At 36.3% G+C, this 15,882-nt stretch overlaps 2 protein-coding genes across 4 annotated transcripts in view; one reads left to right on the plus strand and one right to left on the minus strand.

Annotated features, from left to right (window-relative positions):
• The window catches only part of ACOT13 (acyl-CoA thioesterase 13), an 812,642-nt gene that overhangs the window by 279,065 nt on the left and 517,695 nt on the right, over positions 1-15,882 (plus strand). The window lies entirely within an intron of this gene.
• Positions 2,087-15,882, minus strand: part of DCDC2 (doublecortin domain containing 2) — a 194,541-nt gene continuing 180,745 nt past the window's right edge. Inside the window, exons 9-10 of one of the 2 annotated variants that reach the window (XM_050788232.1) lie at positions 11,799-12,101; positions 2,087-8,307 (exon numbers count right to left, since the gene is read on the minus strand). In XM_050788232.1, coding sequence (XP_050644189.1) covers positions 8,203-8,307; positions 11,799-12,101 — 408 coding nt within the window. In that variant the 3' untranslated portion in view covers positions 2,087-8,202. Of the gene's footprint in view, positions 8,308-9,476; positions 11,175-11,798; positions 12,102-15,882 lie in introns of those variants that run through there. The other variant, XM_050788231.1, reaches the window with a different exon arrangement.

Below are 15,882 nucleotides of genomic sequence, written 5' to 3' on the forward strand. Positions count from 1 at the left end.
AAATACGGATTGCCAATAAACAGAAAACCTGAATAGACAGGTAACCAGAAAAGAAGTTGAATTTTAAAAAAGAAAAACCACTTTAATCATATACACACACACACACACACAAATACCAGGCTGAATAAGTAATGAAACACTCAAGAAAGAGATGACCCAAACCTACAAACGTTTTAGTGAGTAGAAAGCCCTCTTCCTTATTTTATGAAGCTAACATAACCTTACTACCATAACCAGAAAAGAGGATGTATGAAAACAATCAAAATAGATCAATTCCATTTACATAGGTATAAATATGCTAAATATTAGCAAATCAAATCCAGAAACATGTAAAAATGATATATAACCAATTATTGTTTGTCTTAAGCACGTAAGAACAGTTTAACATTAGAGAACAAAGTAATGTAATTTACAACATTTAAAAAACTAAAGGAGGCCGGGCTCGGTGGCTCACGCCTGTAATCCCAGCACTTTGGGAGGCCGAGACGGGTGAATCACGAGGTCAGAAGATCGAGACCATCCTGGCTAACACAGTGAAACCCCGTCTCTACTAAAAATGCAAAAAATTAGCTGGGCGTGGTGGCGGGCGCCTGTAGTCCCAGCTACTTGGGAGGCTAAGGCAGGAGGATGGCGTCAACCCGGGAGGTGGAGCTTGCAGTGAGCCGAGATCGTGCCACTGAACTCCAGACTGGGCGACTGAGCGAGATTCCGTCTCAAAAAAAAAAAAAAAAAAAAAAAAAAAAAACTAAAGGAGAAACATAACAATCTTAACGGATGCAGAGTTTCATAAAATTCATTCATAACTCATGAACTCAGAGTTTTCAAATAAAATAAAACTCTTAGAAAACTAGCAGTAAATTGAAATAAGGCATCTACCAGACACATCAGCAAACATCACACTTAATGTTAAATACTAGAAGCGTTCCCTCAATGTTAAGGGAAGACAAAAATATCTGCCATTGCTGCTTCCATCCAATATGTGCTAGTGGTTATAGCTTGTTCAATAAGATAAGAAAAAAAGTAGTAATTTTAAGGATCAAAACAGGAAAAAACAAATGTTACTTTTGCAGATAATATTACTGTCTTTTTTAAAGTCCTACAGAAACTACAAACCACTTCTAAGAAGTAGTTCAGGGCCAGACACGGTGGCTCACGCCTGTAATCCCAGCACTTAGGGAGGCCGAGGCGGGCAGATCACAAGGTCAAGAGATCGAGACCATCCTGGCCAACATGGTGAAACCCCGCCTCTACTAAAAATACAAAAATCAGCTGGGCGTGGTGGCGGGTGCCTGTAATCCCAGCTACTCAGGAGGCTGAGGCAGGAGAATCACTTGAACCTGGGAGGTGGAGGTGGCAGTGAGCCAAGATCGCACCACTGCACTCCAGCCTGGTAACAAAGCAAGACTCCATGTCAAAAAAAAAAAAAAAAAAAAATTCAGTAAGGTACTGAATACGAGATCCGCTTGTAGAAATCAACAACATGTTGAACAGGTATTTTCAAGAGAAGAGAACATTTGAGTTGGAAGTAACTATAAGATATCCAACTGAACGTTATATACATAGGTCTGCAGCTCCCAGGGAGAAGCCCAACCTTGAGATACAGATTTGGAAGTCGAAAGCACATAGGTAGTTGTCAAGATCATGATTGTGAATGAGATTGCTCAGGGAGATCTTAGGGATTGAAAGAATTAAGAGAAGTCACTAAATTAGTAGCCAGAAATTAAAAGAGAACCAGGACAATCCTGACAGTTACCTGTAGCCAAAAAGAACAAATATAGTGTAACCGATGGGAGTTGCCTCATCTAGCTTTGAACTTAATGTGTATTTGTCTTTGTATTTTTAAAATGATTTCTGTTACTATTAAAGCAATGAATTTGTTAAATCAACCAAAAGTGAGGTAAGCGTAGGACATCCTACATCATTTCTCTTTTTAATGAAGGACTGAATTTGATTATGAGGGCATTTGAGAATCCTATACAAGGATTTAATAGAGTCCCACCAGGGGGGAAAAAAAAACACTTGGAGACCTGCAGGAAAGCTGTTTATTTTCATAAATAAGTATTTTACAACAAACACATGCTAGCAATTTTGCAATACCTTGTAGAAATTACATTGTTGGTGGTAGAAAGTTTCTAATGTCAATTAACCATGTAGTCTAAAGAGATTTGACTCTGGCAATTTAGATGCCTCATTTGTTGTGGAGGCTTGCTTTTTTGTTCTTTTTTTTTTTTTTTTTTACTTATATGGAATAACAAAGATAAACTGATCATGTGCACAAGAAATATATTAATGTACTCTTAGTCATGGGATTCAGTCACACATTTGTTATATCAATAAAACAAAATGCTTGTGCTTAACTGTTGGTTTCTCAAACATAGAGAAAATAGCAAAACTATTTAATTCAAAAATAGAATGAAAGCAGTGAATATCCACAAACTAAAGCAAAATGTTTTTGGAAAATTGTAAATTGATTCCTATAGATATATGTACACAAAAAGCATGTAATGTATGTACCTTATTCTGTTTTTAAATATGCCTTTATAATAAAAATTCTGGACCTATGTTTCTATAAAACTATTTCATAAAATAATGGTGACATTTTGAATATACCTAAAATTTTTATCAAATAAACATCAGGTATGTGAAACTGTAAAAAAAAAAATTCTTTACATAATGAAGCTGAATATCCATGCCAAACAGAAACAGAAGTATCTTTTAATGTGTTGAATTTCTACATGATATTAAGTCAAAAACGTTTCTAGTGTTTGTGAAAAAAATGCTGTAAAAAGGATTAATACATGAAATGTTAGCAACACAACATCCTAAACAAGCAATAAACCATCTAAACACATTTTGATTATATAGAATGTAGGTCTATCTACTCAAAAGAGAGTAAACTTCTGCACTTTAGAGCATGCACTGATAGAGAAAAATCTAAATGCTCATTTTTTGATCAAAACAAAAATAATTTTCCTTAAAGAGACATTCTAAACATAATAAATTATATAAAAACAATGAGCTCAATTTAATCTTTACTTACATCAACACTCACCCATTATCATTGTACCCATTAAAGATTTAAAACACAAGAAAAAACACTGAAGCAAAAGACAAAACAAGCTTTCTTGAAAATTCTTCTAAGAATGACTACAATCATTCCCCCTTTCCATATGTCACTGCATTAGTGACAATAAATGAAACACAATTGAACTATATGGTTGAAGCTGATAAAACTACAGAGAATTCATTTGGTCCCATTCTTAGAGTAAAGCTGAAGTCATTGTTGGCATAAGTCAATGGAGCTCCATTGGTTACCTCCTGATTTTATAAATGCCTTACAGTAATGCAGACATTTTAAAAAATTTTCCTAACTCCCCACATCCTACAAGATGTTATGCATCTTCAAAAAACAGTATCCTTTTCCTTATCAACATAAGGGAACACTCTTATATTTCCTATTCATGTCACTCAAACTTCATGGGAGGAAATATACAAATTTCATGTAGGGAAAACAAAAATCAGTCCCATCTAAATGCCCTGACATGTTTTAAAAAGGAAAAATCTTATGGTATTTACAAAAATGATATTTAAGGACAAAGAACTGTATGTGTTCATCATCTTAGAATAATAGACTTACCTTTAAAAAATGGTTTCATTGGCCAGGCGCAGTGGCTCACGCCTGTAATCCCAGCACTTTGGGAGGCCGAGGTGGGTGGATCACAAGCTCAGGAGATCGAGACCATCCTGGTGAACAGGGTGAAACCCCATCTCTACTAAAAATACAAAAATAAAAAATAAAAAATTAGCTGGGCGTGGTGGCGGGCACCTATAGTCCCAGCTACTCAGGAGGCTGAGGCAGGAGAAGGGCATGAACCTGGGAGGCGGAGCTTGCAATGAGCCGAGATCGCGCCACTGCACTACAGACTGGTGCACTGCAGCCTGGGCAACAGAGCGAGACTCCGTCTCAAAAAAACAAAAACAAAAACAAACAAACAAAAAAGGTTTCATTCCTGGAGTACATTATATTAACATAAGAATGCCAAAATGCTTCTGCACGGAACCTGAACATTATATAAACTAGTGGACCAATAAGTAGGTCTTTCATTCCATTTGTGATACACCTAGCTAACTGGTATGAAAGAGAGTCCTGATACATCTATGTAAATCACACATGCACACACGCGGTCACAAACAGTAATAACAGAGTCCGTGTTGGTATAAAAGAATCTGCACCTGAAATGTACTGTGCTTAAGGTTGATGGAAAGGACCCATGCTCTGAAGTTACTTTAGGAAAACAAGATATATATGTCTTGGTTTCTGTTTTGGTTTATGTGATATATCACATTTTAAAAACCAGATTTGTTTCAACACCTCCCGAGAATACATTTTTCATTGACATGCTGGTTTCTTTCTTATTTGGAGAAGAATTTTAAATCTCTTAAAGTCTTAGGAAATCAAGATTTAAAGCACCATCATATATATCATTTCTTAGCATTTCCTCTCACGTTTTAACTCATCACTTCTCTCAACTTCACCCAAAAGAGCTTTGTTTTATGAATAACGCTGTGCCTCGGGAGGCCTTTTTAATGTTTTAAAGTGTGTGAGTGCATCTGTATAAGTATTTGATACATATCTATGTCTTCATGCTATATTTCTGTTCAGATTGGCAACAGTTTCCATGAGATGCTTTCTGTTCATCAATTAATCTACTTTTCAAACTTTGCTTTTGCTGTTTGTTGAACAAAAAATGAAAGAAAGCTTCCTGTTGTCTTGCAGTCACTAATTTAAATGCAGATTTTTTCTAGGTGAATGAACTTTATTCTTTGTGTATAAGGTAGGTCATTCAATGAAAATGTTGAAGACGTTAGTTTATGAGCTATAAATTGGAAGAGTTAGCATGAATAATACTATAGTAATATGGTTCACAACTGTGAGCCTAGAGATCTCTCACTCTGAACCACATATGTATGGGATAGTTCTGTCTTCACACACCACATAGCAAGAATTCACACATTTGTAATAAAACAGGAGGCATGGTAGCATCACACTTTTCCTATGAGTGTGGCATCCTAATATTCCCCCAAAAAGGCATAGAAAAAAAAATGTCATCCTAAGGTCATAGAGAAGAATAACAAGTAAAAAGTTATTTTATGGTCATAGTATCATATTTTATAACTATAGGTCAATGGGCACTCAATAGCTATTTTAACAGAAGCTAACCCAGGTAAAACATCCTTAGCCTCAAAATGACTTTTGTCAAAATCTTCTTTATTTGCTCTGTAAAATTCTTAATGCCCCAATTTTACTAATCATTTGTTTACAAGCGTCTTAAAATCCAGATAAGTTTAACAAAGTAGTTTCATAAAAATATAAAAACTATGTATATAGCATCACAAAGAATTAACACCTTAAAGCATTATATTGGTTATCACATAAAAGCATCATAAGTTTTCCATAGCACCCTCTCTAGAAAACAGTACATGAAGTCTAACCAAGATCTTATCTGTCCACTCACATAAATGGTCCCAGGTCTGTCAATGAGTTTCATTTAATTTGGGGAGCTAGTCTGCTACAGAGACCACCATTCCCCACAGATAAAACTGCCACATTTGCGAGGTGAATGAACTTTTAGCATTTATGTTAAAGTCATCTCTGAAGTAACATCCACAATTTTAATTCCCAGTGAATGATTTTTTCCTTGGGTAGGCACCTTTTTTTAGTAACATGTTTGCAAAGTGTCTTAAAGTGATAAGTTGTTATTCGTCCCCTCAAAATAGGTCACAATTGTATCTTGTCAACAGGTGGTAAAATATACACACACAAGGGATGAATATGTCCCCATTTTTAAGGTTTTTTGGTGCAGTTATTGTGGCCAACTACCTCCTTGAAGTATATTTAAAATACCAAACGTTATTATTCGTGTAAAATATCAACGTTGTGCATCATTAAAATGACGCTCAAGGAGTTTCCTAAAACCTAAGCTTCATAATATAACGAATAAAAGGACAAGAAAAAAATATATTTTTATTAAAGGAGGAAAAGAGAAAGAGAAACTCTCTATTGAAGTAAAGAGAATCACCTTGATAATTAGTTATAATTTCTTACATTTAATCAGTTATTTTAATAAACTATTTGAAATCATTAACTCCAGACCCAGTAATAGTGTACATATGTAATACTAAAAGACCAATTGGGGCTGGGTGCGGTGGCTCACGCCTGTAATCCCAGCATTTTTGGGGGCTGAGGCAGGTAGATCACCTGAGGTCAGGAGTTTGAGACCAGCCTGGTCAACATGGTGAAACACCCGTCTCTACTAAAAATACAAAAACTAGCCGGGCGTGGTGGTGGACGCCTGTAATCCCAGCTACTCGGGGGGCTCAGGTACTTGAACTGGGGAGGCAGAGGTTGCGATAAGCCGAGATTGTGCCACTGCACCCAACCTGGGCGACAAGAGCCAGACTTCATCTCAAATAATAATAATAACAACGACCAATTGGTCTATTCGCCTAGCAACCCAAGATTGTTGCTTATAGCCCACAGCACTTTATATCATCCCATTTGAAAAAGGCTAGTAGAAAGCACAATTTAGATTTTATACCAGAAACATAGTACCCCTGTTTATAATTCATGCTCCCAGATCACTATATCCTTGTGTCATTATCTCTTCCAAATACTGTTACATTATCATCTCTGTTTACACTTCTGATCTGTGGAAAATACTAAAATTGTGTTAAGAAAAAACACATCTATTTTCTATAGTATTATAAAGTACTTATATAACTGCCAACTCTTTATTCCAAATGAAACCTGGAAGAGAAAAAAATCTTTTAAACTTATAATTATGAATTTTAGAAAAGCACTGGAAGTTAAAATTTCAAGCTTACAACTTCCACATCATTAAAAATATATCCTTTAAGAAAAATATATTATTTCTATATTTATGGAAGAACATCTCTTAAGAATTCAAAAAAAGAATGAAATTGTTTTTATGTTTTCCCCATGTATGCCTCACAAGGCAACTATAAATCAATTTAATCAGTCCACGAAGTTGTGCTTCAGGCATTGGTTTCATTATAGTAACTTCTAAAGTTTTTCTCAACAATATCTATCAGATGCCTTCTAATTATAAAGAAATTTGCTTGAAATTCTAAATATATCATGCTAGGAAAAGTAAATATTTGCTGATATCCCTAGGGCAAAAATATAGTAAAACAGTCCTAATAGAAATAAGACAAAAAACAAGTTAAATTGAGTAGTCACAAATTCTTCATATAGTCTACTTTTTTCTTCCTAATACACTGTTTTATTTTTGTTAAAAACTATTTGAAAATAATTTAATCTTTGGAATAGCCAATATCAGGTTCTCTAATTTAATAACATGAGAGAGAAGTGAGAGATATTATGAGTAAAGATAGGCTGGATCAGTGAAAATCCATAGGATTTCCATTATCTGCAAACCATACATCCAGGCTTTATAATATAACCGGTGCTCCTTTACAATTCCTTCCTGAGTGTGCACCATTGCAGCCACAAGCATGCAAGCCTGAAAGCACTGAAGGAAGGGCATGGCAATACCAGTCACTAACACTCTGAACCAATGTTTCCTCCCACCAAAATGAACACCTCGCACTGTCTTTGTAGTTCATTTAAGGTGGATTTTGGCTAAGGAGGAAGAAAGAAAGGCATGTTAACAAATCATGGACACATTTTGATCTGTTGCCGTCTCCAAATTATGTCTGAAAGTAAATCGCAATTTGTTCATTCAAGAGTTTATTGCTTTAAGAAAATAGTACATGCTTTCCTATTACCAGTTCTTTAAAATTCTATGCCTTCCTAGACAAAAATTCTTTATAATAAACTGCCTTCTAAATTTATAATAAAGCGTACAATAAGACTGATCCTATTTTTCATCCTTTACAAATACAAGTGGCAAATTGTCTTACAGTGCAAATTCTACTCTGTCCCTCTTATTTAATATTTCTATATGACTTTTTAAAACACATGCAATAAAATAAGTAATTATCCTTTAGTAGCCATTTAAAGTTATCTGGTCTTTCCAGTATGCTTCTAATGTTAAAATTCAGTAGGTAGTATTCGACCATAGTGTCACATTATATTCAGAAATGACTATGTGCTTATCTTTCAAGTTTTATAACCCTTCATTTTTCTTGTGATCCATATACTCTCCTTTTAAAAATCTTCTATGCCACGGCAGCATAGTCCTTGTTTTGTTTGTTGTTTTCATTTTCTTCTGGACTAGTAATTCTTACTTCTGGCCTTGGTGGTCTTTGAGGGTCTAAATCAGCCTAGAAGAAAATAGATCAAAACAAAGGTGTTTAGGTGTTTGGTTCACAAAGGTAATGACATTTATAAAGAAAAAATTACTCAAGAGTCTATTTAATTATGTAACTATTTAACTGAAAAGAGTTCTTTGGGTTCCCTTTGTTTTTTTGTCTATCATTACCCAGTGGACATACTGTTTTCTCAACAGTTGTACAAAAGTCCTTTTGGGGTCCATAATCTACTAGTGCTTTAAAGGCACTGACTCATTTTGTATGCTGCAGGCTTTGTTTTTCGCATTTTTTCTTTATTTCTCTTTGAGCTTTTCTTTAATATATTTATACTTTTCAGTTTAGCATTTTCAGAGATAAAGCAAGAGAGAATTCAGAGACATTCTCCTAATTTTAGTTTCCTCCTAGAATTCACAAATTCATTGTGAATATGGTACCAAGCACCATCAAGTATCAAGCAGATAAGAACAAGACAGAAAATCAAAATGTGGAGGCAGCATTTCTCCAACAGCAACTATTGCTCCTGCCACTTGGGTTTCTCCTGTTCATAATGATATTGTCTCATGTACAACTCATCTTTCCCCGACTACACTGAAAACTAAGTAGGCAAGATTAGAACTAGCTGGATTGCAAATTCTGCTCTGTGAAATCCTAGAGGCTCCACAGCCCCAACAAGGGCACCCAGTCTGGGGGACAGAGTAGTTCCAGGTTCCCCAAACCACACAGGCCATGATTGATTTTTTGAAAAAGAAATAATATATATGTATTACTGGTACTGTGTCTGATTTCACATTGTTCCTTTGTGAAATGTCTCAAATGGTATCTTGAATATAGTACAAGTTCAATCTCAATAAATGTCAATTGTTTCTTGTAAATTCTCTGTATTTCCTGCTCTTTTCCTACAATCATACCTCGCTTTGTACAAGAATTGTTACATGGAACAAAATGTTACACGGTGAACGGAATTTCTAGTCATTTTATTAGTAGACAGTCCTTCTGTAAAAGTTAATTATTAATTTTTTAACTTATAATTCACATAAATTTGGTTTTTCATATATTTTGGTATGCTTAAAATATACCTATACTAATATGCTAGAGAGAACAAGATAAAATATATCACTGTTATAAGAAAGAGATGAGTCAAATAAGATTAAATCTCTTTGTGAGTCACTGCTCTGTTACTAATCCCTAATTAGACTGGGCGTGGTGGTGCATGCCTGTAATCTCATCACTTTGAGAGGTCAAGGCAAGAGGATCCACTGAGCCCAGGAGTTCAAACCCAGCCTGTGCAATATAGGGAGACTTCTTCCATATTTCAAAAAAAATAAAAATAGCCTGGCATGGTGGCACCTGTGGTACCAGCTATCACAGGAGGATGAAGTGGGAGGATCACTTGAGCCCGGGAGGTCAAAGCTGCAGTGAGCTGTGATCATGCCATTGAACTCCAGCCTGGGTAACAGGGTGAGACCTTGTCTCAAAAAAACAAGTCCCTAATTAGACCTTGTCTCAAAAAAATGACAAACTATGCACTTCCTTATTTGAATTCCCAAGAATTTAGATTCACCCTCATTACATACCACAGGCCATTGCCAAACTATGTAACCTTGATCTTGACAGATGCCCAATTCCTATCAAAAGCCTATTTTTCCCCTTTAAAAATTATTTATCATAATTGGCAAATAAAAATTGTATGTTTATAGTGTACGAAATGTTTTGAAATATGTATCCATTGTGGAATGGCTTAATGGAGTTAATTAACATACACTTTACCTCTTGTACTTATCATCTTTTGTGGTGAGAACACTTCAAATCTACTCTCTTAGTGATTTTCAAGTATACAATACATTGTTATTAACTTTAGACACCTTGTTATACAATAGATCTCTTGAACTTATTCCTCCTTTCTAACAGAAATTTTGTATCATTAGGCCTACATCTCTCCAACCCCATACTCAGTCCCTGGTAACCACCATTCTAGCTTTGACTTCTATGAGTTTAACTTTTTTTAGATTACACATATAAGTGAGATCATATGGTATTTGTCTTTCTTTGGTTGGCTAATTTCACTTAACATAATATCCTCCAGGTTTATCCACATCATTGCAAATTACAGGATTATTTTTTAAAGTTATATTTATGGAAGACGGAAGGACAGCAATCCATTCATTTCTGTAAAATCTATTTATGTCATATGTTGAATTAAGCTAGACCACTGGAAAAAATCATGCTTGGATCTTACTATCTAGTCCCACATAGAATTACACTTTGATTTCATTTTGTAAGCTTTCATCAAAAGCTACTACAACAAAGAGTTGTAGGAAACCTACTATTACAGTTGCCATATAAATGACACTGAGGACTATGTATAACTACATATGGGGAATTTCTTATAGAATAGGACTGTGATTATCTCACCTAGAGAAAAGATAAAATGAGAGACATACTGAGCATTTTCATTTAGATGTTAAGAACATTTTGAATATGCCATATAGTAGATTACAGATAACTTTGTACTGTTATTGAAACCTGGCCACCAAAACATTTTGCATTTTGCCACTGCTAAACTTGCTCTCCCTAAGCAAGATAAATCAGATGCATCAATAATAAATAATCAAGTAGACCTCATTCATCATAGTGGGTATTAGGAATGAGTAGACCAAGGCCCACTTCAGCGGCTACAGCCTTGAGGGAGGTGGACTTCGATCTGATGGATAGACAGGAAGGGATGGGATAAGTAGATGGTGAGAATGTTATGGAGAACATCCTGCCTCTTATGCTATGAGACTCAGCTTGAGCCTGGCAGCAACGGGGTCATACTGTCCCATGGAAGAATGCCGGGACTGATGAGTATCCAGCTCCAGGGTCAGACGTGGAAGCACAGGCTAGGAAGAGAGAGGTTTTACCACATATTACTTTTTCTGTTCCTTTATTTTCACCACATATTTCTTTATCCTCTCTGTATAATAAATAGAACTGTATACTACCAGTGTATGCGTTGAACGCTTAATTCGATTAATCTATTTAAAGTAGAATAAGCAAAGTAGACTTCAGTACTTCTACAGATCAAATAAGTCGCTCATAATAGAGATAGCATTCTTTATTTCATGTCTAGGTCTCACTGGTCTTGATATTCTTTTCTACTTTCTACCTTCTCTGGTCTTAGTTTTACTTTTTTATATTTCATTCTATGATTATGTATGTTCTTAGAAGGCTCTGCACATTTTCTTGTAAAATGAGGCAGGAGGTGGATAGATGGATGGATGAATGGCTAAATGTATGAATGGCGGAAGGGCAGACATATGGACTGCCGGATAGGTCAATGGCAGCAGTTGTTAAATGGTTGAAATAACTAGTAAATAAGTGATTAAATGGTTTTGAATCTTTCCTACTCAACCATAAGTGGTTTCAATACAAGTCCTAAACACTTGGTTAATTCTCTAAATGCACACATGTACACACACATGTATTCATGCATTCACATAAGTAAGCAAAAGCAATAGAAATACCTCATCTTGTCTACTGCCAGCTCCTTGAGACTTCCTTTCCTCGTCCAGGGCCAGTTGAAGCTCATTATTAACCTGGTCCAGCTCCTCACCATTTTCCTCATCGGTGCCTCCATTTACACGAGCAGGGCCTGCCTGCTCCTCACTGTGATCCAGAATCTTCTTGACTTGCTCAGGGGCATCTGTAGCCTCTCTACCTCCTTCCTCTTCAAGGTCACCATTCATTCCTGAAAAGTCTTCTTTTTGTTCTGCATCCTTGTTTGCCTTCTCTCCATCTTCTTCCTCGTCTACTATTTCTGCTGGCCTCTGATGGATCAAAAGGAATAATGGATAAAAGTAAGAAGCATAACAGAAAATTTCCACTGAACATCATAGTAATGTAATACTTATATTACAGTCAAGTAAAACATTCTTACATTCGCATAGTACTTTACAGTATAGAATGCGCTTACATTTACTGAGTACCTACCACATGCCACATGTTACAAGTATTCCCTTATTTAATCCTCACAACAGTCCTTTGAGATTGGCATCATTCCCATTTTGCAGATGAGAAAAACTAAACAGGGAGAGCCCAAGATCCCATAGAAAGAGCCAGAGTTTGAACTAAGCCTGTGACTCCAAAACCAGTGCTCGTAACCCCCATGGAAGATAGAAAGCCAAACCGCAACGTCCTTGGCCAGTGTCTAGTGAGGTGCCTGGCCCAAAGGAGGAGAAATTATTATCCTCAGGGCTAAGGATGAGGGCAATGGCACCAGGCTGTGAATTCATGTTTTCTGATGTGGAATGTAGATAGCTTTCCCCAGAATGCCTAAGGAAACTTACAGCTTATCTCTAAATACAATAATTGATTTTCCTGAAGATCCAATGTCAAGAAACTATACATCCTCTCTATAAGAATAATAAATGCTGGGGGCCGGGGGCTGGGCACAGTGGCTCACGCCTGTAATCCTAGCACTTTGGGAGGCCGAGGTGGGCTGATCACGAGGTCAGGAAATCAAGACCATCCCGGCTAACACGGTGAAACCTTGTCTCTACTAAAAAGGCAAAAAATTATCCGGGCATGGTGGTGGGTATTTTATAAACCTTAATCAAGCATTTACTGTTCTACTGTTATTTTGATACACATAAATCTGCTTCAAGAGGGAAGAGGAGGCCGGGTGCGATGGCTCACACCTCTAATGCCAGCACTTTGAGAGGCCGAGGCAGGTGGATCAGGTCAGGAAATCGAGACCATCCTGGCTAACACAGTGAAACCCCGCCTCTACTAAAAATACAAAAAATTAGCCAGGCATGGTGGCGGGCACCTGTAGTCCCAGCTACTTGGGAGACTGAGGCAGGAGAATCCCTTGAACCTGGGAGGTGGAGCTTGCAGTGAGTGGAGATCGCTCTACTGCACTCCAGCCTGGTGAAAGAGTGACACTCCATCTCAAAAAAAAAAAAAAAAAAAAAAAAAAAAAAGCAGTAGGGAACAGGAGGTCAACTTTCAGAGCCAAGACTTTGGAGAAAAACCCAGGTTCAAGTCCTGGCCAGGCTCTTCACGGCTGCTACCTAACTTTAGTGAGTCTCAGATTCCCTATTTGTAAAATGGAAATGTAACAAAACTTCCACAGAGATTAAACGAGAAAAGTTCATATAAAGTGTCATAGTTTCTGGCACATCACAGATCCTAAAAAACATGGAAATCCCTTCCCAGTTGTTACAATACATTCTTTCCTGGAGCCACCATATTTCTTCAATGCTATCAATAAAATAACAGGATTTTTTTTTTTTTTAATGGTAGGGTAGAAGGATTTACTTGACGTTAAGATCTCATTATTGCCTCTTTCTAGCTACCTGACATTGGATAGGTCACTTAATTCTCCTTCCCTGTAAAATGAGAGTTTGGAACCCAATTAGCCCTGACCCCCTTTCCAACTCTAGAAGCCCATCTCTTCTAACTGACCAAACAACTGACCAAACTTTTGTATCATTACAAAAGTTAACATAATGCTTTCCATTTTGGAAGTAAGGAAGGAAATGAGGGGGAGTAGACTGAAAGTTCAGAATAAAATTCCACACATTATTTTGAAGAAGAGTTGGAACTAGTAATAATTCTTATCTTCTGTCAAAAATAAAGTCTCAGATTTAATTATATGATACCAAATGTGTATTTTTTAAGTGAAGGAAAAACCTAGTTGTTCCTAGATATTGGGAAAAAAAAAAAAAAAAAAAACAGTGTTTGTCATTATGCAGATTAAAAGACACCGTGAGCCTAGGCTGTTCAAATTTTATTCGGATGCTTAAGGTCAAATAGTGGAGAGTCTAGCTGTCCCTGAGCATGTAGTCAGGGTGGGTCCCTCACAGAGGCAGAATGCTGGACAGAAACTCAGGTCCAGAGGGGGATGGATGGGTCAGCTGGTGCTAAAAGGCAAAAGATTTATGAACATAACTCACAATGCTTGGTAAGAAGTTTCTCGTGTTCAATGTATGTAACCTAAATGACTGAAAGTGAGAAAAGTCTCCAGTCTCTAACAAAGAGAGTAACATTTCCAATCTTCCCACCAGACCCGTCTCACCCTCTCCCCAAAGAGAACAAGCTAAGCAAGGCACTAAAACACACACACTTGAAGTGATAAGGAGAGGACAGCTTGGCAAGGGAAAGACAGGCATTGTGATTATAAAAACAGAATGGAGGAGAATACATCACACATGAAAATGACTTGCATTTCTATACACTAACAATGAACAGTCTGGAAGGAGATTACAGAAACAATTTCATTTACAATAGCATCAAAAGGAATAAAATACTTAGGAATTTCCAATGAGATGAAAGACTTTTGCAATGAAAAATACAAAACATTGCCAAAGGAAAATTTAAAAGACATAAATAACTGGAAACATGTCCCATGTTAATGTATTAGAATACTTACTATTGTTAAGAGGTCAATATTATCCAAAGTGATCTACAGATTCAATGCATCCCTGTCAAAATCACAATGTCATTTTTTGCAGAAATAGAAAAACCCATCCTATAATTCATATGGAATCTCAAGGGACCCTGAATGGCCAAAACAATTTTGAAAAAGGACAAAGTTGGAGAATTCCCACTTCTTTATTTCAAAGCTTACTGCAAAACCAGAATGGTCTTGGAATTAAGACAGACCTATAGACCAATGGAATAGAACAGAGAGTCCAGAAAGACACGGGTGCCAAGAGCATTCAGTAGGGAAAGGACAGTCTTTCAACAAATTGTGCTGGGAAAACTGGATACCTACATGCAAAAGAATGAAGTTGCATCCTTATTTAATATATATACAAAATATAACTCCAAATGAATGAAAGACCTAAATGTAAAACCAAAAACTATAAAATTCTTAGAGGTAACATAGGGAAAAAGCTTTATGGCCTTGGATTTTGTGGTGGTTTCTTAGACAAGACACTAAAGACACAGGCAACAAAAGAAAAAATACATAAATAGGACTTCATAAAAATTTTAAAACTTTGTACATCAAAAGACAATACCGATAGAGTAAAAAGGCAACCCACAGAAGGGGAAGAAATATTTGCAAATCATTTATCTGATAAGGGCTTGATATCCAGGATATATAGAGAACACCTAAAACTCAACAACAAAAAGTCTCATTCAAAAATGTGCAAAGTACTTGAATAGAAATTTCTGCAAAGAAGATATATGAATGGCCAATAATCACATGAAAATATCCTCAACATTGCTAATAATTAGAGAAATACAAATTAAAACTGCAATAAGATACTACCTAACACCCATTATGATGACAAAAAAAAGAAAAGAAAAGAAAAGAAAGAAAACAAGTGTTGACAAGGATGTGGAGAAATTGGAACTCCTGGGTATTTTTGGTGGGGATGCAAAATGTTACAGCCACCTGAAAAACAGTATGGTGGCTCCTCAAAAAGTTCAAAATAGAATTATAGTCTGATCTAGCACTCCACATCTAGGTAAATACCCAAAAGAACTGAAAGCAGGGACTTGAAGAGATATTTGTACACCCAAGTTTATAGAATTATTCACAATAGCTTAAAATGTGGAAGTAACCCAAGGGTTCATCAAAAGATGAGTGGATAATCA

Source organism: Macaca thibetana, chromosome 4, assembly GCF_024542745.1.
Source record: "Macaca thibetana thibetana isolate TM-01 chromosome 4, ASM2454274v1, whole genome shotgun sequence".
Lineage (NCBI taxonomy): Eukaryota > Metazoa > Chordata > Mammalia > Primates > Cercopithecidae > Macaca > Macaca thibetana.